The 25,682-nt window shown below is 35.7% G+C and overlaps 2 protein-coding genes across 4 annotated transcripts in view; one reads left to right on the plus strand and one right to left on the minus strand.

Moving 5' to 3' along the window:
- Positions 1–25,682, minus strand: part of LOC110460013 (multidrug resistance protein 1-like) — a 90,366-nt gene that overhangs the window by 5,394 nt on the left and 59,290 nt on the right. Inside the window, exons 24-25 of the mRNA XM_021512704.1 lie at positions 1,463–1,619; positions 168–365 (exon numbers count right to left, since the gene is read on the minus strand). Coding sequence (XP_021368379.1) covers positions 168–365; positions 1,463–1,619 — 355 coding nt within the window. The remainder of the gene's footprint in view (positions 1–167; positions 366–1,462; positions 1,620–25,682) is intronic.
- The window catches only part of LOC110460014, a 48,913-nt gene continuing 29,813 nt past the window's right edge, over positions 6,583–25,682 (plus strand). The window contains exons 1-2 of one of the 3 annotated variants that reach the window (XM_021512707.1): positions 19,142–19,282; positions 21,256–21,383. The gene's annotated coding sequence lies outside the window, so the exon portion shown is untranslated. Of the gene's footprint in view, positions 6,673–19,141; positions 19,283–21,132; positions 21,384–25,682 lie in introns of those variants that run through there. The other 2 variants (XM_021512705.1, XM_021512706.1) reach the window with 2 other exon arrangements.

Consider the following 25,682-nt stretch of genomic DNA (forward strand, 5'->3'; position numbering starts at 1 on the left):
TATACGTCCCTGGTTAGAATCACATATATAGCGCCAAATATTGCGGTATACGATGTCCTCAAATTCAGTGTTGTGTTTTTGAGGTTTTACGATGTATTTTGAAAAAGTTCATCAAGGGATGAATAGCCAAAACTTAAATATTTTAAGTATACACAATTTCAGCTTACCAGACTACCATCCAGTGGGTCGTAGTACCTCTGGAGTAGGGAGATAACTGTAGATTTGCCACAGCCGCTGGAGCCGACGAGTGCCACCGTCTGTCCCGCCTCGACTTCAAAAGTCAAATTCTTCAACACTTTGACCTCACTTCTCCAAGGGTAGTTGAAATTGACATCTTTTATACTGACTCGACCGTCCATCTTGTCCTGAAATAGTAATGGATATAATTTTGGTTTTCAATTGTTGATTCTAGCAGGTAAGAGCTCGGTGTTTTGATGACGGATTTGGTAACTGTTTGTTAAAAGAAAATGTTTCTTGCCATGCTTAATTAAAATAACAATATGTGTTCAATGATGGTCAAAATGACAAATAATCGCATCTCATATCACATTTTTTATCTGCATTTTAGACTTCCAGCGTAGATATTTGTTTAACAGTCCATAATGATGCTGAAAAGATGGAAATATACCATGTTTTATAAACAGTCGCGTTAGCACTACATCTCCCTTTGTTCGCACGAAGAACAATCACATGCATGTTAATGTCGTAGTGTAGATTTATATGCCTTTTATATTTGAAACGATTATTGAACATGTACGGTTAAGTGCATTGGAGTACTTCTGTTGAATTGAAAGGGAGCTATAGAAATGGTGTAAATTGTATAGAGCGTGAAATTATGTTTGTGAAATTATAAAAACGTTGTGAATGATATATGTAGCTATGAATGTGAAGTAAATTATATAAGCGCTATGGAAATGTTTAAATATAGGGAGCTAAAGACATGATGTAAATTATATCGGCGCCATAGAATTTTGTTATAATATTTGAAGTCACAGAAATGTTGTAAACTATATAAGACGTTATATTGTTGTAAATTATATAGAAAGCGCTTGAAACGTGGCGCTTCAGAAATGTTGTAAATTAAGTAGGCGCAAAAAAATGCATTAAGGGAAGTAGGAAGCGCTAGGAATGTTGTAAAATCATTAGGTGCTATCGAGATGTTTTTAATTTAGTTGGCGCTTTAGAAATGTTGTAAATTTAGTAAGCACTTAAGAAATGTTGTAAATTTGGAAGAGATCATAGAAATATTGTAAATTGAACAGGTGCTATGGAGACGTCGTGTATTATAAAGAGCACTATTGAAAGTCTGAAAAGCGGTATATCATTGTTATTTGTTCCAGTTTAACTTGTAACCATTTTAATATCATTAAAAAGCTATTGATAGGTAGATTTTTCATGTGATTCGTGTGTGATTTGTGTCAACGTTGCAACTTTTGACCACCAGGTAACATAATACACTGACCATGTAGATACCCCGCTTAGAGTAAATATCTATCGGGGGCACGGTGTCAATGACTTTGAAGATGAGACCGGCTGCATGCTTGGCTTTCGAGTACTCGGGTAGGAAGGACGACGCTTGACCAATAGTAATACCGGTAAAGGCTATGGCGAAAAACACCCTGTAAAACATGAAAAAAATATTTATTGAGACAGAGCATCCATTTGATAATGTACCCGATGACTGTTAAAATGACATATTTTTGTCTATGTGTTATTGGTATTATTTCAGGTACGACAATATCAATGACGTCCACTAATTGTAATCACTACAAAGAGAGTTGGAAATCTATACAGTAACATCAGTATTTTATTCTGAAAAGGAAAAGTACGTTAACCTGTCTATTTGCATATCCTTTACGATAAAGTAATATTTAGACTTCACTAGATTCATTTTGTAACCTACTGTATCTATTACCAAAGTGTAAATAGTCACCTGTGGGTGTTACGTCCGTCTTCTATAGTATGATGCATTTACACCTGCACCTTTATAACAGATCTTTCTCAAATTCGAAATAAATTGTTCCCCTTCTAACATCTTTAGTAGTGTGCCAGGAAATAAGTCAAACGACAACATTTTGTTTTGGTATTGTTTCACGGCCCATCGACAATGCGAGTCAGTTAGGGCCAAACAACAACAGCACCTAGAAATGAACAATGTCATATAAAACAGTATGGAGTTTTGATCAAACGCTACCACAAGGAGTATTTAATGTTTACAGTCGCCGTACGCATGGAATATCAGAGAAAGTGTTTTTCTCCTGCCCACACAACTCCAACAACCCAGGTGGAGTATAAAATGGTCTGGGATGGATGTTGCGGTATATCGTCTGCTGGATAACCGAACTACTCGGTAGTGAAGCGGACGTAAACCCTTTCAATCAATCAATCAATCAATCAATCAAAGTTGCGGTATCTGTGTTGTAGCATTCAAGTGAGTTGGTACTATAAAAGATGCCATTGGAAGCACGGTCCCATAGTTTGCTGGATAACCGAACTACTAGGTAGTGAAGCGGACGTAACACCTATCAATCAATCAAGCAGGGTCCCACTACAAACAGAACACAATACATCTCCAGCACGCCACACACGCAGGCATACACACATAGGGAGATATCAGCCAGGTGGCATAGGACTAGTAGTTAGCGCCTGATAAGGCAGCTCCTGCGAATTCCTCAAAATTGTATTGATTAATGTATATGCTAAATGTATTAATTATATATCTATGTACTGTAAAGCGCTTTTGAGTGGCTTATGTTAGGGTGCTATATCAAATATTGTATATTTATTTAATTTACATGACTCAATCCCACAGAAAATAAATTGAAAAAAAAATATCAATGTAACATAGCATTAACAAAGGAGGTACGCTGTTGTACGCAGATATCCCCCTGGAATCTCTTGTTTTTATCACGATGCAACTTCTTGTACTTGTTCTGTGTTTCCGTTGGATAATTCTAAATGTTCAGTAATATCACATGCCACGTAATCGTGTAAGTTTGTGCGTTATCTGTATCTATCATGTTGTGTCCTTGTACGACAATTATATTTACGTTATATATAATTGTCTACCCTTCCCAGGAGCTTGTTAATTATCTAATACAGGGGAGAAACATAGCCTGGCTTGTGTCTTCTAAATCTTTCATGCTATTCCCACGGCCTCTCTGACCGAAATATACGCACTGTCTAGTGTCCCATTAGTTTGATTTAAGTTGTAAGCTAACAACTCTTCATACAGCAAGCCTAACACCAAAACCAAGTTCAGTCATGGCTCCATTTTAGTAATAGGATGTTTTTTTCAATCCTTCGCATATTGGCTGTGAAATATATTTCCGAAATTTGGCACTTTTTCATGGAAAAAAACCCGAAAATTATAAAAATATATTTAACAAAAACAGTTGATGTTTCCTTAAGCCATGGGCGTCCACGCTTTCCGTCTTTTATGTTTGTGCGTGTATTTTTGACAAGATACATACACGATATGAAGGTATGTTTGTATCAGGATGGCATTTCGCAGCGATAATTAAACAACTGTTTTCCCTTTATCAGTAGCTGCTTGACATTTTATGAAGATATTTAAACTTTCTCTGACGGTGTAGCTGTGTTGTGAGCATTTACGATGAAATTGTACAGAATTACCATCACATAGGATAATGGGATCGGGTATTTTAGACAGCATGTAAACTCGTGCAATAATCAGAAATAGTAAAATAAAGTCTCAGTTTTAGTATATGATAGTTGTATTACACTAAATAATATCATGTTTTATGTCGAACGCACCGTAATTTATTTTAAAAATTAAAAAAGAATTGGACACAAGATCAAACATATAAGATAACACATCGGTATTATTTATATAAATAGTAGCATATAAAATATCAATATTTATACATAAATATCTATTACATTACCAACTAAAACCCCTGTCACACCTAGCCGCGTTGCCACTGCGATTGCACGGCGTTGTTAAATTGTCCAGAGCGTCGGGAGATCGCAGGAAAAAATGATATTTTTCATGAAGATGGCGGTGCCACAGCAATTCACGGCGACCTTGGCGTTTTTACGGAGTTCCATGGCGTTCTACCGCGTTCCTACGGAGTTCTAGCTGACGATTGTCTGCGCACTCATTGCGCTCTCACGGCACTTCCACTGTGTGCACGAGGAACATTCGGTATATTACCGATGACTAGGTGAAATTATAAATAAAGTCCTACTAAGTTTGCAACGTACATGTATACAAACAGTGCATATATAATTTCATCAAACTCATCCAAACATCTTCAAAATGTCTAACTTTCTTCTTGTCATGCTTTATTTTACAGAGGCGGATCCAGGGGGGGTGTCACCAAGCGCACGTGACACCTGTCCGTGACCAGAATGTTTTTAAGTAGCGAAATATAAGACCGCGTCGATCGTGTGACATCCCCTAGCACCGTTCGTTGTGCGCACTGAAACCACGTGCACTTGTACGTGCATGCATTTTGAGCCGTTACGCATCACCATTTGGCCGTTACTCATTGAGAGGTATATAACAACAAAAATACGATTGGAACATAAAGTTCTCATAAATTGATTACCTCTTCTCCCCCTTCCAATAAGACTCACCCTCATAAGACTAGCTTTTTATTTTCCCTTAAAAAATAGATATCATAGCGTACCAATATATTCCTGGGGAGAATACTGATGATGTTGCACATCTTCCAACAATTTCCATTAGAGGTGATTTTAGAAGTAAATCATTTATATTTATTTATATATTATATTGAATAATCTCAGAGAGACCTGAGGGAGGGGGAGGGGAGGGGTTGTACTTGCTGACAACCCGGACAAGACACTGACGTAAAAGTAGACTTGTGTAACATGACTTATGTTAAAGTGTACATGTGCTACTGGTAATTACTGCCCTGCTAGACGAGACATCGACATCTAAGTTAATCGTGTAAAATGTAGTGTACATGCATCACTGCTAAAATATTAAAATCTGGAATGGTGACACCCCCCTAAATCAATTCTAGATCCGAGCTATATAAGCTATAGCACCACTCATAGCTACTAGTCCAGACCCTTTCCTTCAATAAGATTCAACTTTCATACATTTCCCTTTCTTTTCCATGAGTTCCTTTCCAAATCACTGCCTATCAGGAACTTGATTTAGAGGAAACTGCGCTTACGATAGATAAACTTTTGCACAATCAATCGTATGTACTATCAAAATCCGTCAACCGTCAATCCGACATCCATATCCTTTCTACATCAGTGTATTGGTCACACTGGACGATAATAGTGAGAGCTGTTTTCTATCGGGTAACTTTAAAAATATCTGCATTAAATGTTCTGCATCCATGACGAAGTATGCAAGGCCGGTTTACAGAATAGACAGAGTCCAGATCTAGATTGGCCAGACTTTATTACTATAATTAAAGAATTGTCCATGTTGCAAAAAAATGTGGAATGGGTTTCTTGTATTGATCAATATGGACATCATGTACCTCTCTTTAACTTTCGTCTGATTGAATTACCACATATATTATGTAAGTCAATAAATAGTATATGGGATGAAGATGTGAATTAATTTTGGTATACCTGGCTACCCCTACAGGTTACCGCGCACGAGTATACAGTTAATTGTTAGATACATGCCGTGTACTTGGTTGTTAATTTATTAACGAATGACACTTATCGTATGAAATTTCAGTGAATGTGTCATATATTCCTTTGTACGGTCGAGTTATCATATAAAGCACAGCTGTCATGATACACAGATGTGTTACTTTATTAACGGGTGACACTTATTGAGACACCGAAGCCATTAGGTGACGAATTTCACTATTTTTTAAAACTATCCCTTTCCGTCTACATAGGTGGTCATGTTTCGATAGATAGTATTATACAGTACCATATATTGTTAAGTTTTCAGAATAAATGAATATCGAAAAAAGTGTGAAAATCTTAATAATAAATCTTATGCTATGCACAATCATCAAAACTTTCTTTACAAAAATGTCCTCCGTACACATTGTATTAGACTTTGTATACTATTGTAAATTAACGATATGTGTCTTTTCATTTGTAATTTCGTAAAGAGAAAAAAAATAAAGCTGATTTAACCACTGCCAACTGCATACAAATGTACATGAACCCCCAACCTCCCCCTCACCCCCTTGCACAAAAAATCACAACCCCCCCNTCCCCCGTAGAATAAAGAAGAAGAAGAAGAAATCCCATCCCCAAGTAAAAGATACCCTTATCTAACTTATAACGTATTTTCAAAATTTTCCCGTTTTCTACTGAATGATAGCTGAAAGCTAGGTTTTAAACTCGTCGTAAAATAACGGAAAGTCGTAGTGTGGTATTTTAATTTATTTCTTGTAATGCATGATATCGATTTTTATTTTGACTCATGACGATGTGCTTGAAACATGTATTGGAAACTTTAAAACTCAACCTCTACACAGTTGTATTTTTAGAAAAAAATACTAGTCACGTGACAAGGGGAATCCCCGTACTAATGTAAGTTACTATAATTAATCCATGCATGTGACTGCAACGACCAATCGGATTGCTCGTCACATTTGAACTCAAGAAAGGGGGACCTGCTACTGCTCGCGATCGAAACAGATGCAAATTGAAACAAACAAGTGATGGAGCGCCTGTAAACGGCATCAGCGACTCAAGGTAAGGTCTTAATCAGTTAGCTAATTTAATTCTTCTTCTGATAATAATTATTCGGTGTTAAATGTAATTATTTTGGGAATGTCTAAACAACAGCTAAATAAACAGAACGTTGAACCAGAAATCGGTCAAAATATCTCATATTCTCAGTGTTGCTCACAGGATGACTGGGACTCGGAATCAATACTCAAGGACCAACATGTGTCATACTAGCTGATCACACTGCGGCGCTTATGCGATTTATTATGTAGCCAGTCACTAAGGTGACAAATGACATGCCTCATCGTCAAGTTTTAATTTCTGTGGTCAACCAGACAAAATATCCCCGCTACGGCTACACATACGATACATGTGTGCTATACTATGAACCACAGGGGCTCGGTTTCGGGATACTATCGGTTAATAATAAACCTTTACAGTACACACCAGTAAATAACAGCAACAGTTTTTATTCGGTGTTTAAACATATTTTATAACCTTATACAAATTGATGGTACCGAGGTATTTATAAGGTTTTAGAATGTGCATGATTAAATTAACCGAAAGTATCCCGGAACACTGTGCTATGAACCGGTAATGGTAGATCAAACTGAAAACCTCCCACATTGTACCTAGGTCAGGGACACACCAGTCTGATTTTAACAAGTTTTTTTAATGCAAATGTTGACGGACATTAAAATTCCTGTGGTCTGATATCTTGTTTTACCATATACATTTGTGCTCGACACACTATTAAGGTGTCACAGATGTGTGTATATATATACAGTACTATAAAAAGTATCTACACAAGTGTTTCCAGCACAAGTGCTACCACCCAAGCCGATCCAACATATATATCATTATGTGGTCATTGATGAGAACCACAAACCTTACATCTCAGTATATCTCTCCCCTGATCACCATATATTCCACCTGTGCATGTTGGTATCTTTAATATTATTACCAAAGATATTAGTCTACCTTTAGTAAATGCTTTTATATAAAACCTGTGAATGCAGTGGTAAAAACTCTCTCCTTTTGCATATTATATCACTTCAAGGATGTAAAACATATATATATATATGTTGGAAACTGGTATGAATGATGGAATTTAAAAAGTTCAGATATTTGGTGATTGCATGCTGTGAGGCAACTTAAAATGTAAGTTTGGTGATAAATCTTTTTTCAGTATTACACCTGTATTTTTTTGAGATTGGGTTATTTGTAACTCCCCACAGAAGTATTGGTATCCCCTTGTGAAGCGCCGGGGGGAGCACACACCCAATGCTCGAAACCAAGGTTGGTCACATATGCACCACATGCACTGTAACAGTAGAGTTAAAATGCATGGCCACTCAAAAGTTCAATCTGACTTTGGTTTGAACCTGGGACCTTCCAAATTTGAGACAGGCGCTCTATTGCTGACGATCAGCCCAGTCTATCTAGCATTGCTATACAAGCAATGTAAAACAAAACTGGTTCCTTCTGAACATTTTTTACCTGCTTGTCTTTTAAGACAAATTCCATGAGTGTTCAAATTTTCATCCTGTGTTGATATAAGTTCTGTGCTATCAATCATATTGTCCATTAATTTTCATATCCTTGCATATTTTCTGTATTTGATAGTATGAAAATCAATGGCATGCAGCAAGAAAATTAGAGTTTTATCTGTACATATCTATGTATGGTACATGGAATTGATCTCACACCTCCCTTGTAGAATACCTATAGAGGTGTCGGGTATAAAATCTGCTGCAGAAATCAATAATCCCAGCCAATAGCCTAGCAAAATATGTATACCTACTTCAGCATGCACTATGTAAGCTCTAGATCGACCCTACAAAAGGAAACCTTCGGACAAATCACGTTGCTTTTCAAGTGTTTTGCTGTAATTGGTGATTTACAACAGATCCAGATTAAATTATTAATTTGTAGTATGAATGAATTATTCGACCCAGCATAGCAGAAACTCAGGGCGTTTTCTGTATGTGGTATACAGTTGATGTAATTCTTGTTATCTACATTAAAGATTTAATTATAAATGGTCACTGTGACCTGTTTGACACTCTTATTCCTGCCGTGATGATCAGGTTGTAATTATTTAGGATTGCAACAATCCATTGAATGGTATTGTATCATTTTATTGGCTTATGTTTAATAGATCAAATAGTTTCGTTTGCCTCAGTTTGATAAACGATACTGAAATTATTGATAATTATTTTTATTAAACTCTTAAACAGTGAACTAATTGAGGGTTATTGCTTCAGCATCATTTAGTAAATATGTGGTCCGCTGTGCAGTCATACCCAAATGTACTAAAGAATTGTACAAAAAATATATTGTGATTGTATTAACTATGCCAGTATTTAAGGCTATGACAAAAGTCTAAAATCCTGCACAGTTAATTATTATGAAGTTTTTTTGAGCAGATATGTGTAAAGGGATATATGTATTGTATCATGAAATCTTAAGTATCATATGTATACTGTGATATGTTTCGTATTGTGATGTACTGGGTATGCATATTGTGTCAGCCCTTTAAATGTATAATTAGCAATATTCAAACCAGCTGTACATTTATATTGATTAGGGAAATGCCAAAATTGTGGGAAGTCAAAATCCTGTGAAAGAATGACTATAAAATGATTGTACAGGAAGTCTGTTACATATAATATATATATATAGCCATTATGAACGAATGGGATGATAATCTACTGTAATAGTAGGCCATAGACTTGGAAAGATATCTCTTTTGGACCAATATTGTTCTTCTTAGAACCTTAACACAAATAACCTAAAGGGGGCGGGTACTAACTATTTCTTTGTTCGAAAATTCAGCTGTATGTGTACTAGCTGTACAAGGAAATGGTTAGTTTTCAAAAAAGTTGACGTCTTGGGATTTAGTTTTCTCAAACAAATCTTATTTTTAACATTGATTTAGAAAACCTGAATTATTCATAATAAGAACCAAGGCCAATTCCAAATGTGTATAAATAAAAGTTTTGCCTAGAAGTTTACCAATGGGATAAGATTGGGATCTAAACACACAGCTGTTGGTCTTTGATGCTTACATGAAGGCAAAAGGCACCAATTCTTAGGTCACGTTACCCAGTCCTTGAGGAGGTATAGAGTTTGTTGATGTAGCCAGGCTGTGAACCTTGGGGAATGTGGGGGAAGGATATTGTAAGTAAAACCCACTGTAGGTATACAAACATGTACCTCTTCACTCCTCCAAAGATTTATTGCTGGGTAAGCTTAAAGCTTACTGATTTCAGAAACATCAATTAAATTGATGTTTAATACTTCAATTTAACTTGAGATTCATGTTTTGGTTTATTTTATTGTTTAAATTCTCCTGCACCATAGCATATGTTCTGAAAATAATGAAATATGGATGACTATATATAACCACTTGAAGTCGGGTATGCTAACAATGCTTTGCGATGGAGTGATGTTGAGATGATCTCGGGATGTCAGACTGCCTGTGTGGGATGCTTTTCTTATGTGATGATGAGATAGACATGTTTTGATTTGTGTAAGCTTTACTGGAATCATGGATGACTTCTAGGGCAGATTTATGATAGGAGAGTGAATTTCTCTTAATGTCTAGTGTTTTTTGCTAGATGATGATATGTCGAGCATAAAACATTAACAGAATTGATATTAAGTTTAGTGAAAAAATGAGTCCCTGATTTTCTATATGGTTTAATAGATATAGTACATTGTCAAATTAGCTTTAAGAAGGTCAGAATTTAGATAACTCGGTTTAATTTAGCAATAATCCTATTTCAGGCCATGAGCTATAGCCCATGATGGCCATCCATGTGAAGAGCTGTCTAGTTAAAAGACTTACATTATCCTTCAATAAGCCCACCCCCTAGTGTGAATCAGAGATGATGTGTTGGCCCCTTAGGTTTCCTGAATTATTCAGAAAAAACTAACTTGGTTAAGAATTTTCAACTTATACAGAGTCCTGGCTCTTGTATTGATGAGCAACGTTAGAGAAGCGTGTCTGTGCGTTGTCTGGATTGTGGTGACAAGCTCCCTCCCTGGTATTGATCTATGGGACAAGGTAGATGGTGGCGGGCCTGACTTTGCATAAAGTCATCTGCTTTAACCTTATAGTTCTGCAAGTAATATGTGGACTTTCTGCATGCAACAAGAAAGCCTTTTCTAGTAGGGGCATTAAATATGGGTTAAGTCTGTTTTGTTTATGCATATCAGCCTACGCTCTGAAAATGCATAATATCCTGTTCCTGCAATTTGATGTTAAGAAGCAAGAATGATTCCCATAATCCTAAATTTGTCGGTAAATTAATTGACTTCTCTATTTTTGATAACCAAGAACCTTGTTAATCTGGGACTGATGTATTTAAAACATAGTCGATGTTAAATAATAGTTAATTATGTAACTAGAACGGGACGACAAAGGCTTAGTAATGCCCACTCATCTGTATATGTATATGGAGGTTCACCAACGAGTGATGGTTGGTTATCAGGTTTATCTAACTCGAGTTAGTTAATTTTCAAATTGTATAAAGGCACAAGGTTTACCGAGTGTCTTTAACAATTTGAAAATTAACTAACGAGTGTTAGATAAACATGATAACCTACCATTACGAGTTTGGGGTCCCTTTTCTTCCATAACATTCATATTTTATCTGGAAAGCCATATGTTTTCCTTGAAAATACACTTTGTCGGTTTCGATGGGGGGAAACAATTGCCGTGAATCACGACGTCACATGCGAAGATAATGTTGCAAAGCGTTTTACGTGAGGTCATAAGTAATCAATTGACCAATGAAATCATGTCCAGGGTGTTACCCACTAGTGGCTAACTAAAAATGTTGACCAACTCCTAACAGGTTTATCCAATAAGTCATGAGTGAGGAAACCTACAGTGGTTGTGGGAGAAATCTTTATACCCTTCCTGAAAAAAAGCATGTTCAACTCTTTATGGTATATAATAGGTTTTCAAAAGTTATGAATATGATGTACAGGTTGTGTAAACAAGACTGTAGGTGGATGTGCATATCTAGTAAATTTTGAATCTATGTAATTTAGAGCCTAATCTACATTCAGTACTTGTCCGCTGGTTATGTAACATTCTGGAATGTGCTCATCCAGGTTGAAAAATTATATGTTTGCTAAAATTAAAATTGATATAGATTTCAAAGGTTTTGTTTTATCGTAATAGCAAATAAAAATCAAACAGATACATCTGATCTCAAAACTTTACATGATTTATGTCTAGAAATGTACAAAGTAGTTTCATCAATCTGAACAATTTAAAGTTCAAGGTTTTCTTTTGAGTGGTTGAATTGGTATGAAAGACTTTGTATACACTTCAAGCAGTTTTCAGAAATTAAATTACCGCTGATAAATCAAATTTTGATATGACATATTTCTTTTTCAAGAGAGGTTATCAAGATAAAATGTGATCAGGTTAATGTAATTTTAAGGAATAGTTTGGGCTCATTGGTTGCAAAATGATTAAGATAAAACTTCATAACAGAGAATTTTTATTACAAGATAATCATCTGACATTCTTAATATCATTGGCTTGTTTCCTTATTTCTTATTGGGTTAAAAATCATTTAAGAAGACGGTTTTACTGGTGCATGACTATCAGATTTAGTTTTATGACTGGCTAGGATATAAGAATGTGTACTTGTTGGTACATTAAGAGACAGTCTGTGAGCTTTTTCTCACTGTTTAAGTTATGCTGAATTTCGGCCTCAAAGTCTTTGAGATTTAAACATTCTTCTTCCTAATTTCTAAGAAATTGATGATTATATTTCCTCATTTTCAATAACTTCTTAGATTAAATCAAACTATTGAGAAAGAAAGATATGCATTTAGATGCTTTGATGTGTCATCAACTGTTCAAACACAAGGAAAGTACTGATTCTCAATTGCAAGATATCAATGGTAAAACCTCCACTTTATTTAAATTTTGAAAATTTAGTTTAACAAATGTCCTCTGAGTGAGTCCCCAACAAATCGTTATCCCCCATGCCACCTTCGCCTTGACAAACATCTTAGTGGACATTTAGACCAAATACAGTTAGTGGGAGCTAGGTTGTATTATGTGCAGAATTAAAAGTGTACTCATCACAGGGCTATACAGCTAAAGTTGTATTTCATGCATTTAAAATTTGCATAAAAAATAATTCTGAGCCTTTTGAGTTATTCTCTAATACTTATAAACAGGCTTGACTTACTATGGCCACTAATCATGTGGTGTGTAAGTAAATTTTCCACTATTCATACTTGCATGAACACTAGAAAAATCCAGATTCAATCCCTATATAAAAATATTAAGTTTTAATATTTAAAGATGTTGAATGATAAATGTTAACTGAGTCATCTATTGCTTCTATAGAATGACATTTTCAGGTCCTGCCAAACAAACTGGTTTGCTCTAACAGGTTTCAAGGCTGAACTGTAGAACACGTTTCCTTGTGTCATTAGTAGCCTGCAGGATTTAGGGTGATGGTAAACATGCATTCCCTCTAAGTGCTTATATTGCACAGTTAGATGACATACGCATGGTTGTCATTTCCAAGCCGAATCAGTTTAAACACAAGCTTTTAACCCCAGACATTGTGCTTAATCAGTTATGGTAAACAAACTGAAACCAGCAAGGTCTGAAAGTGTCCTTGATGAGATTTAAGCAGTACTGTAAAAGAAGAATTCCCTTCCCAGCCTGGATAAGTATTAGGCGGTTCCTATACTGTTGATATACTGTACTACATAGATCTCATAATTTTTTTGGCTGTAATCGAGGTGGCATCATGAAACATGGTGCCTTATATTGAGGTTTTACTATAAAAGTTACAATTCTAAATGTGTGTGTTTGACACTTGGGTCAAATCTTTGTCAGGGGACTGATCTGTCACACAGTTTAGTCAGTCATTAATATTGATACACCACACCAGACAGATAGGCGACCCTACTGTTCATGTATTATGTACATGGCTCCATGCATACACGTGCCTATACTGTTACCATAGATGCTTGTAAATGCTGCACAAAATCTGCATTCATTTATTTGCAAAATGCTGCCAAGTATTCAAAATGACTGGGTGCAACTCTGAACCAGAATGAATCCTGATCCTTACTGATTGTCTTGGGAATCTGTTGTACACTAGCTATATATATATTGCATACTTGTAACGTTTGAATTTTTCATGGTCGTAAATTGCATCCTAATGAAAAGATTTTTTTTCATTGTGAGCATCTATTTCAATATGTTTCTGTGTAATTACCTCCCTATAACACAATTCATCACCATACTGTGACGTAATAGTTTAAAACAATATAAAATAAAAAGAACTGTTTAATAACAAATTTTGCTTTAAAATAATGATCTTGAAATAAAAAAAGGATTTTTCCCATATCCTTTGGTTTGGTTGATTTTGCTAACTGCAGATGCCTTTCTATAAATCAGAAGTTATCAAATATACCGTACTGAACTAAATAAATACCCTGTCCATCCCCTATAAATGCTTCTTGTATCCTTTTTTATGAGACAGCAACAGTTTCATGGATGTAGCTATAGGAACATATAATACCCGTTTGTAAATTATAGAAAACTAAATAATGCCAAAACTTCTGCCTAAAGTTCCCATTGAATACTATTATTTGACTCATAAATAAGCAAAATATACCAATATATTTCACCTGTGTTTTGGACCGTGAATAAAATTATCAGAATTTTGGCATTCCTTTGAATATATTGTATGTAAAGTGGAACCATTATATATCCTGTATACCATCTTTGATGTAGTTATCATCTAGAGCTCTTATCAGGATAATGAAATATGAATTATGATAGAACAAGGGGGAGGGGGTGTTTATTGACAAGGGGCCCTAATTACAGCTTATACGGTATGTAAATATTAATGATGGTGTTATTGCACTGACTAATAAACATATACTTTACATTGTGTGTCTATCTTCAAAGACACGGACATTGTGTACGCTGTGTTGTACCTTGTTTGATTTGATCACTAGCGAGTCTGACACGATCCAACAATAAATATGATACAGCCGACTCCATGCTAATGATGTGATTCATCCCCAGATTCTCTGAGTAAACTCTGCAGCTATTTCTCCTAGCAACTTGATGCTGGGAACATTCAATAATTCCATTCCTATAATGTCTTTATACTTTTTTTTACCATTGTCATTCTTATAAATGTCTCGCTGATAATAATCATAAACATTTTACTGATATTTGAATACTAGCACAGACCCATGAGTTTTGGATGTTGAATTAACTATATCAGATAAGCAAAAATAATGAGGAATTTGCATATACAAATAGTCAAATTTGCTCTTTAGATAAGGGTTAGCGCTCCATAAAGAATATGTTCATTGCCAACTGCGTTCAAACTATCATATATATGCAGTCCAAATAAAGATCAATCCATATATATATACATTAAAAAAAGTAAAAAACAAACAGTCGAAGCGTGTTGATACGATGGTAAGATCATAAGTTCAGTGAATTGACTTTTGGTTTTGTAAGTATTTCACCTGAAAGCACTTGACTCGCATTCAGAATAGAAGACGGGTAAGTTATAATGTTCTCCGTTAGACCCACTCCAGTGTAAATCCCTGAGCTATAGTATACAAAACGTACCCTTATGTAATAATGACCAAGGCATTACTTATTTTTTCTCTATTTTGCAAATATCATTTTTAAGTGTTCACCAGTTGAAAACACTTTTCCAAATAGCATGATTATAATGCAATTGCTTGATTTTGCAGATATAGCTAATAAAGTTAATTTTGGCCCTTCTACAGATATATTCGAGTTTTACACAATCACTGTCCCTCTGCCGTGTACATTTTGTGGATGTCTCCACTGATAGATGCTAAGGAATATCTATCTCAAACAGTTAAGATCAGAAGATTTTCTAACTTGGAGTCACAATGATATATAAAAGTCTACTGGGAGAATGAATTTCATGAAAAGAAGCCAGACTTATATCACTGTATACTCTGTATGTAGGATATCTGGCCTCATCAAGGTGAAGAGAACGTTTGTTTGGAACCAAATTATCACTGTCTGATGCCAATCTGTATAGTGCTTCATGTTAAAAACTGTGACTATTTTCTGGCATCCAAGGATTTTCAGCAATATCTCATTATATAAAAGTAGCTAGCTATATAGGTCTAAGTTATTTTCCAGTATTAAAAGAAATTCTGAACTTTTCACCTTCAGTTTTAGGCTAGGATTTGGCCCATAATTAGTAAATGTCATAAAAATCTCACATTTACCTAAACAACTTTTCATATACCTAGTAATCTTTCCAAAAAAATGCCAAGTCTGTGGACATTTTGCCAACATAACGATGTTAGAATGACACTTGACTTCTCGGCCTCAACACAAAAATAACACGTTGCTGATTTAAATGGCCTTACAGAATATCATTTTATATATATTTAATCTTAAAGTTGTTTAAGTATTTCCCCTATCAAAGGTGTAATATATTGGATAATTATAATTATCAGTTTTAAGTTTTATGATAATTATCATCTGATTCTGAACCTCTAGTCTCTGATTATTAGCTCAACTGGTACGAAGGACCAAGGTGAGCTTATGCCATACTGTGGCGTCCATCGTCCGCCCGTCCGTACGTCAACAAATTTCTTCAAACGACTCCTTCTTCTTAACCACTGATTGGAATTTAACTAAATTTGACTGTAATTATCACTAGGTGTGTGGATTCAAAATTGTACAAATTATAGGGTTAACCCCCCAGGGGGCTGAGGGGCGGGGCCAAAAGGGACAATTGGGCTATATTGCTATAAACGACTTCTTCTGTAGAACTGTGCAATGGATATCAATCATTTTTGGTCAGAAGCATTCATGGGAGGCGGGGATTAAAAATTGTACAAATGGTGGGGCTGACCCCCCAGGGGGCTGAGGGGCGGGGCCAAAAGGGGTTAATTTGGCTATATTGCCAAAAACAACTTCTGTAGAACTGTGCAATGGATATCAACCATATTTTACTGGAAGCATCCCTAGGTACAGTTGTGGGATCGCACAACGCTACACGATGTGCGGTGTGCGCACGATGTGTGAACGGTGGGTGAACGATGTGTGCACGAAGTGCGAAAGATAAAAAATTGGACGATCATTGCTTGCGCACATTTGTGGGGACGATCGACGAACGTTGTGCGATAACAATCGTGGTTTGTGTAAATTGAGGAATGGCTTAACAATATATATGGTTTCGTGTTTAAACATATACACTTGATTTTTTTAGTGTGTTTCTATATTCAAGCTACACATCTATAAGCTTATCTTTCTGTCTATGCTTTCTTAAATATAGAAATGGTGTTTTCGGTTTGTCGACCTTAATAGACACATGTAAAATTACAACACAGTCTCAGCAACACAGGTAAACATAGCCACTTTGTACCTGGACCGTATTTTTCCCCCGCCCGGGGCACTTACATAACTTGCCAAGGTGTGAAAACCAGGTGAAGGGGAGCTAGACCAAAACGAATACAAATAACAAATATTAAACGTCCAGTTGTGTTTTCATAACGGTCATACGCTATCACGTGTCATGCAAAGGCCAGGTAAAACTCCGGTCACTCATCAAATTGTAATTTACCTGTTCTGTTATACGAGGAGCCAAACCCATTCTTGACAGTCTAACTGGCACTGTATACTGTGTTAAACCACAGAATTAATCTTAAGTCCGTGGTTACACGCATTGTAAAATTGTACATAATCTTATTTATTGTGATGAGAATTTACAGTAATATATACATCGTACATTATTGCATACGAGCCTTCCGTATTTTTTTCATTCCGTAATATCGATCAACAAATTGTACCATATCACACAGTTGTGCGGAGAGAAGCGCACAATGGGGCGAACGATTGTTAAATTGCACAGTTGTGCGCACCATGTGTGGACGATGTGCGGACGGTGTGTGAACGATGTATGCACAGTATTTTTGGTGCGTTGTGCGGTCACACAACTGTAGAGGGGATTCAAAATTGTACAAATGGTGGGGCTGACCCCTAAGGGGGCTGATGGGCGTGGCCAAAAGGTTATTTGGCTATATTGCTGTAAGCGACTTCTTCTCTACAACTAAAATATGGACATCAACCATATTTACCTGGAAGCATTCCTAGGTAATGGGGATTCAAAATTGTACAAATGGTGGGGCTAACCTCCCAGGGGGCTGAGGGGCGGGGCCAAAAGGGGGCAATTTGGCTAAATTGCTATAATGACTTAATTCTTCTGTAGAATTATGCGCTGGATATCAATCATATTTGGTCAGAAGCATTCATTAGAGGTGGGGATTCAAAATTGTACAAATGATGGGGCTGACCCCCTCAGGGGGCTGAGGGGCGTGGCCAAATAGGGTAATTTGGCTATATTGCTATAAATGAATTCTTCTGTAGAACTATGCACTGGATATCAATCATATTTGGTTGGGAGCATTCATGGGAGGCAGGGATTCGAATTGTACAAGTAATGGGACTGACCCCCTTGGCTAATGGGAGGGGCCAAAAAAGTTTATTTCTTGGAAATGGTTGAGATCCCCACCCTATAACCATATATACAATTACTGAGAATGAAGAGAAGAATGCACATATGCTTCCAGGATGGCCTTGGGGTCTGCCCCACCCCTTGGAGACAGTCCCTGGGTCATAACTTTGAAACGGTTGAGATCCCAACCCCATAACTGTATATACAAATGCTGGGCATAAAGAAACGAATGCAGTCATGATGTAAGAATTGATTCCAGAGTCTGCTCCACCTTTGGAGACTTAACCCCTGGGAAATAACTTTGAAACGGTTCAGATTACCACCCCAAAACTATTATACAATTGTTGGGCATAAAGAGACGAATGCAGTCATGATATTTTAATTGACCCGGGGTCTGGCCACAACCCTAGGGACCTAGTTTCTGAGTCACACCTTGGAAACAGTTGAGATCCCCACCCCATAACCATACATAAAAGGATTGTCCTCGGGGTCTGGCCCATTCCTTTGGATCTTATTTGGAGATATTTTGCCATGATTACTTTAATATCCAGGTGATCATTTTGACTCAGATATATATAGGTTATATAAAACCCAGTGTTTTTGTATCAAATAAGCCCCAAGAAGTTTGCAAGGGACCTCAGTTTTCTTTGATATCTCTCGCATGTTCTTACGGGTAAACACATTAGTCTCTTACACAGGACTCCATTTTTAAAAAGTCTTGTATTGTACATACATGCTGTCACCATGCATGACGGTAAATTTTGTAATGAGGTCTGATGTAATATATGTATGTTTAGATTGTGAATTAGATTATTCATAAGATGTATATATCGGGTAAGTAAAGGTATTTTTATCCGTAACAAGTCATGAAGACATATATGTCAACAACTTGTTCTGCGTCATTCAAGTTAAATGATGCTTGAATTGGGGACCATCTCAAAACTTATATATCTTGATACATAACATAAGTATGTACATATTGAACTGTTAATGCAGGTCTAGAGCTTTGAACTGTTGCAAAACATCTTGAGGGCAGTCAAATGACTATGTAAGAGCTTTGATGTATAGTGCTGTGTTTGGAACAAAGCATGGAAATACATATGAAGGTAAGGATCATCTCAAAACTTTAGTAATGAAAGTTAATGGGAACCAAAATGGGGACCATCTCATAATCACTACATCTCAATAGGCACTAGATAGGACCCTCATTGCAGCCCTCAAAGATTTCTTACATTAGAGGGGAACTTTTGTACACTGTATTTACAAAAAACACTAGGAAATATAAAAAGCCACTCGCTATTACAGTTTTTGATCATAATACTAAAAATCCACTCGCTCTTACAGTTTTTGATCCTAATACTAGATTAAATCTTTGAATATACAATACAATTGTATTCTGTTAATGTCATGATGATTGCATAGGTTAAATGAGTTCAGATTTAAGAGAAAAAAATCAATTAATGGAAAACTCTTACGGTAAATTAACTAATGTACATGTATAGTGGCATGGGTGCCCCGGTACATCCCCCAAATAACGAAACTTTCTCAATTTTATGAAAAATAAGAAATGATGGAATTCAAGAATTTGCCATTCAATCACTTTCACCTAGATGCTTCCAGCTATTGAGTTAAGGGTTGATTTTGTTTTTGTTCAAAATACATGTACAATCCATTGTAATATTTGATCAGTATGAAAGAAGAAATAAACCAAACAATGAGGTTTTACATTCAGGTTAAACCTTTCAAATTAGAAAAAGCTACAAATTGTGGTCTGATTTAAATGGTTACTAGCAGATGTCTCTCTGGAATGAGGAATTTAAATGAATTATGTGAACTGATTTATTAATCATGGGATAAATGATATCTGAACCAATTATATTTGATCATCAATTGTGAAACTCCTGCTGCAGATTGCCCGATTCTCATCACTAATGCATTAAACTTCAGTATGAAATGCCTTAATGGTCTTGAAGCTGTCTTAATATAAATAAAAATAAAAAGTTCAAATATTTTTCGTTTGATAAGATATTAAACCCAAATAAAGAAGATGTAGCAGATCTTGTAGAGTAAATAACTTAATCTGAGAAAGTAAACATTCACCTCTTATCAAGAACATGCAAGGTAAACCTGGTCGGCTTGTTCAAACACATCCAATAATAAATGTCTAATTGTATGTCATTGTGAGTATATTCCTATGGTCAACTGCTGAGGAAGAGTCAAGATAAATATAATATATATGGGATCTTACAGTAGTTTCCATTTCGTGTGAGATTTATGAAACGAGTCTAATAATTTTTCAATTTAGCGAGCCTTTGGCAAGCCAAAATGAAAAATTTGGCGACGTTTCAAATGAAGATATGTGGCATTTATTTCTGTAAAACGACAATTGTCATGCAACCTTGTAAAATGTAAAAAGCTGCAATTTTGACTCCAATATGTATGTACATGTACGTCTGTGACGTAATGTACTTTTTGTCCTAGGCATTCCGTCACAATTGAAACAATTGAAACTGACAACCAATCACAGGGCTGATAGGTCATATTACATGGGTTAATATTCAAAAATATATGACATGGGTATATTCACTGGATAACACAGTACATTATGTCATTGTGATAAAAAAATTGCAGAATGACAAGGATCCTTAAATGTGTTGTAACCAGGTACATTTTGGGTAGAGTTACCTTAATAATGATTTAATTTTTGTCTGGCCCTGATCATATCTCCTGTACAATCCTCAAATTGTGTAATCAGTCCACCTTACTATTTAATTGTACACTTAAATACATGTATTTGCCATTTAATTTCGTTTAAAAGGTTTTTCCCTGTTGACAAAAATAATCGTGTGTCGTGTATAAACATTTAAGTTTGTTTGAACAGTTTCTTTTTGAAATACTAATACGTTGTTTGGTATGATTGAAGTTATAACATACAAGGCCCATACAAGCCGTTTTACCTCCACAGTACATGTTTACCTACACACGATCGTGTGTGTATACACAGATATAAAACGTATTCTGTGGGTATACATATGTTGTATTTAATATAACTAATTGCATTGAATGTTCGTGATGGAAGGGGAATTGATCAAATACAGGGAAGGCCTAGACCTACAGGACATATGGATGTACCAACACGACATTGTGAGGCAGACCGACATGAAACGTGTTTACATGACGTCAGGCTGGAACATATGGTGTAGTGACGTGAGTTTTACAATCAGAATACAGAACTCGGTTCTATTTTAGTTCAGAAAAGAATACCCAGTTCTTAGTTAACTTAAGTAATATCAGCATTCCTGATTCCTCTAATCTTATAACGTACTCTGTAAGGTGGAGTTTTACGGGAGATTGAACATGGTAATTAGTGTATGGATATTTTCATGTTTTTTTTTATGGTGATTTTGAATTTTAATAAATAGACATATATACCTAAAAGTATAAAGATATTTTTTCTTTTCTTAACCACTACATCATTTTCTTGATTGAATATTGAATTTGAGTTTGTTTTACCGTATACATGTAAAACATTTTGTTTGGTGTACATTTACCGCCTCCCCAACAGACACCGCCTTTATATTACCATCACTTTCACTGACCCGCACATCAAGGTACCTTCCCCCACCTCCCGGAAAATGCATAAACATGTGTTTTATAAAATCTACAGGTAATAGTGTGAACTTTAGGTTGGGTGGTGTTCCTGTATAGAAATTCATGTTGAATGTAAACTTAGCGTACCTTGATACAAATAAACATGTAAATCCACAACCCCCACATACCAATGTACCTTCCCCGGCCTTCCCCAAAGTTACACATCAAGTGCATCAGCATGTGTTTTATATAATCTACAGCTATAGTCTAAACTCTGGGGACCTCCTCGTTCCTTGTACAGAAATTCATGGTCTTTGTAAACTTTGCAGACCCTGGTCTATTTATATTATACATGTACATCATGTCAGATTTCTTTTTAAAGTCTAACATTTCAATTCGTGTCTCCAGTCTTTTTACTGAAACAATAAAAGTGTGCACGTTGATCTGATGTGTAATGATATTAGAGATAAAAATCTAGTAGACATTTATGAGAACCAAAGAAACATAAATGATGTCAGATCGGTATGTTAACAGGAGTTGTATATGATCAACCTTAAACGTTTAAATGTTTTAGGCGTAACTTAATAGAAGTGTCCCATAGTTTTCTGCGTCATATGACACCAGACTGAATGCACTGAGTGCTCTTATGGATCCCCACTGCCAAAAAACGTATCATTGAATTGGTAACTTTTCCCTCAGCATACCTATAGCTATGATAAATCATATTTGAGAGGAAAACCATATCTTGTAGAAGATTAATGAAAATGAGACCAGACAAGAATTTGAATGTTGAACCTTCAATCATTATACTATACCTCTAGCCAACTGAGCTTCATGGTCAACTGTATCACCTTGACCAAGTCATGCTGTATAACATTCCAAATGAAATTAGGGGGAGATAACTGTATGTGCATTCAAAACAGTGGAATTCTCTAATGCAGTGGTACAGGAATCCTTAAGGACAACATGTGACCACAGCAAATATGTAGCAAAAATATAACATGTTTTGACCATGCTATATTATACTGTATGTTAGTTGTTATAACTTAATGTCTGGTGCTATATCATTATGTCTGGTGCTAAACCTTTATGTCTGGTGCTATATCATTATGTCTGGTGCTATACCTTTATGTCTGGTGCTATATCATTATGTCTGGTGCCTGGTGCTATATCATTATGTCTGGTGCTATATCATTATGTCTGGTGCTGCATTGTAATGTCTGGTGCTGCATTGTAATGTCTGGTGCTATATCATTATGTCTGGTGCTATATCATTATGTCTGGTGCCTGGTGCTATATCATTATGTCTGGTGCTATATCATTATGTCTGGGGCCTGGTGCTATATCATTATGTCTGGTGCTATACCTTTATGTCTGGTGCTATATCATTATGTCTGGTGGTATACTGTATGTCTGGTGGTATACTGTATGTCTGGTGCTATACCATATTTCTGGCGCTTTAATGTATATGGTGCTATATCGTTATGTCTGGTGCTATACCATATTTCTGGTGCTTTAATGTATATGGTGCTATATCATTATGTCTGGTGCCATACTGTATGTCTGGTGCTATACCATTATGTCTGGTGCTATACCTTTATGTCTGGTGGTATACTGTATGTCTGATGCTATACGTTTGTGTCTGGTGCTATACCATATTTCTTGTGCTATACAGTATATATGTCTAGTGCTATATCATATTTCTTGTGCTATACATGATATATGTCTGGTGCTATACCTTTATGTCTGGGGGTATACTGTATGTCTGGTGCTATACCATATTTCTTGTGCTATACAGTATGTCTGATGCTATATGCCATTATGATGCCCATTTCAAGATTGTGTGAACACACCCATCTAATGATCTTGTTGGAAAAAGTTATTATTTTATATTGCATGGGGCATTGATTCATAGTTATTGTGGTGAGATTTGTTTTTCATCACATTTCTATTTATTGTGGTGAGATTTGTTTTTCATCACAAGTCTATTTATTAAAACAGACTGACTATATGGCACTGTATGGCACTGTATTTATTTGTTTGTTACATTAAAAAAAATGGTTTATTGATTTTTTTTATGGTAACAGAATAATATGTGTTATTGTGAATAACAGTAGTGTCAAATTCAAGCCATTTACAAAGTTGTCAGACCATTTAAATATTTCTGTTCCTAATAATCTCTGTGTATTAAGTGTACCGTACATAGACTGTTACACTAATACCGTTACAGTTGTTAGTTTGTTGATAACAAGTCATTTGTTTAAGCGAGACAATCGACCTTTATGTTTGATGATTATAGCTGTGTATAGTATGTCACACACTGCTGGCTACACCTGGCCGATACAGGTAGAACTTATATAAATAAGTGTATCGAGTCTTCTTAGGAATTTAATAGGTCAGCTGTGTGCCACTCAACCCTGAATTATACCGGTAAGTCCTTATAATTGTAATATCTTAATCTATAAATTGATGTGTTTAGAAGCAATACACTAGCATTACTATATTTCTTCAAACATAAGTATGATACTCAACAATATATATAAAGTATTTGCAGTTCGGTGACATTCATTATATAAGTTTGTCTCTGCTCCTTTTCTAAGTAACAGCACATGTACAAGTAGTACAAGCAGAAACAATACACAAACACAGACTGTGAATTGACTTTGCCAAGTCTATATACTGTGTAATTATTTTGTTGAAGTGACAGCTGTATCCGTTGTAATTAATATAATAAAGTACAATATAGTTGAAGGTCTGGTTAGCTTAAGAACAACGTTAATGCAAAAACTAGAGTTTCCTATATTGATTAGGATTCAAACTCATGTCCAAAGACACTTGGATGTTTCTCAAAAATATATTTTGTGAAATTTTCTGTGAACTTTTCAATAAGATAATGAGGCTTGATCTACTGGGTAATCCTCATAGTAAAACCTTAACATAAGGCCCATCATTTCATTTACCACCTCATAGGCAATGTCTCTTACATTTAGTAATTTCTTCATCAGTCGCCCGTTTGCTTAGCTCCTTTGAAATGTAAACAATTATTGCAAAAAAGGTGACCTCAAAATTGGTTTATTTTCTATAACACTGCCAGCATTTCCAGCAATAAAACGGATGGCAATATTTAGGGAGGGGGATTGAAAAAGAATGGTCATAAAATGGGAGGATTTTGTAAGGGGAATTTCCAATGATGTAAGAGTTCTGAAAATCTGTCAAGTGTTTTGTTAACAATCTCATCTATTGAGAAAACAACATAAGGGGGTAGACTCATTAGTTGTTCGCGAGCATCTTACCTTGATACTGCTTTTTTTGGTAGATTTAATACGGTACTGCAGATAAGGCACCACCCATAAAACAATACCACTTTATACTCATTCTACAAAAGATGCACAACTCAAAGCCACGCGGTAATCATGGAATATTGTTAAAAGGCCTCGTTTGCATGCATGTGTAAACATTTGGGCGTGCATGTTGGATATAATTGGACATGTTGTGTGTTATGTCTGTGAAGAACCAGCATTGTTTCTATCAATAACAAGTCTGTTACACATCTGTTGGAAGCACATGAAAAGGTCAAGTTGTCGTATTGTCTAGCAGTCTATTATACATGTGTTGAAATCTGCCAGATTCCATTTCACAGATGTTCAGCTTCTGTGAAGGCTGATTAATGGCAAGTGAAAAACTGTTCCATAAAATTTATCTTTTCATTTTATAACAATTTTGGAGTGTTAATGTATTAGAACAAGTGATAGAAAGAAAATATCTGAATTTGTTATAGCATTTTGAGATGGAACAGTGTCGAAAGCTGGTCATACTTTGGATAATTACTACTACAGCTGGTGGAATGCTGTGTCTGCTGGTACCATTGAGCAAAGCATGATCAACTTAAAAGCTAATTATCCAAAAAACATAATG

This window comes from Mizuhopecten yessoensis, unplaced genomic scaffold (genome assembly GCF_002113885.1).
Source record: "Mizuhopecten yessoensis strain PY_sf001 unplaced genomic scaffold, ASM211388v2 scaffold10289, whole genome shotgun sequence".
NCBI lineage: Eukaryota > Metazoa > Mollusca > Bivalvia > Pectinida > Pectinidae > Mizuhopecten > Mizuhopecten yessoensis.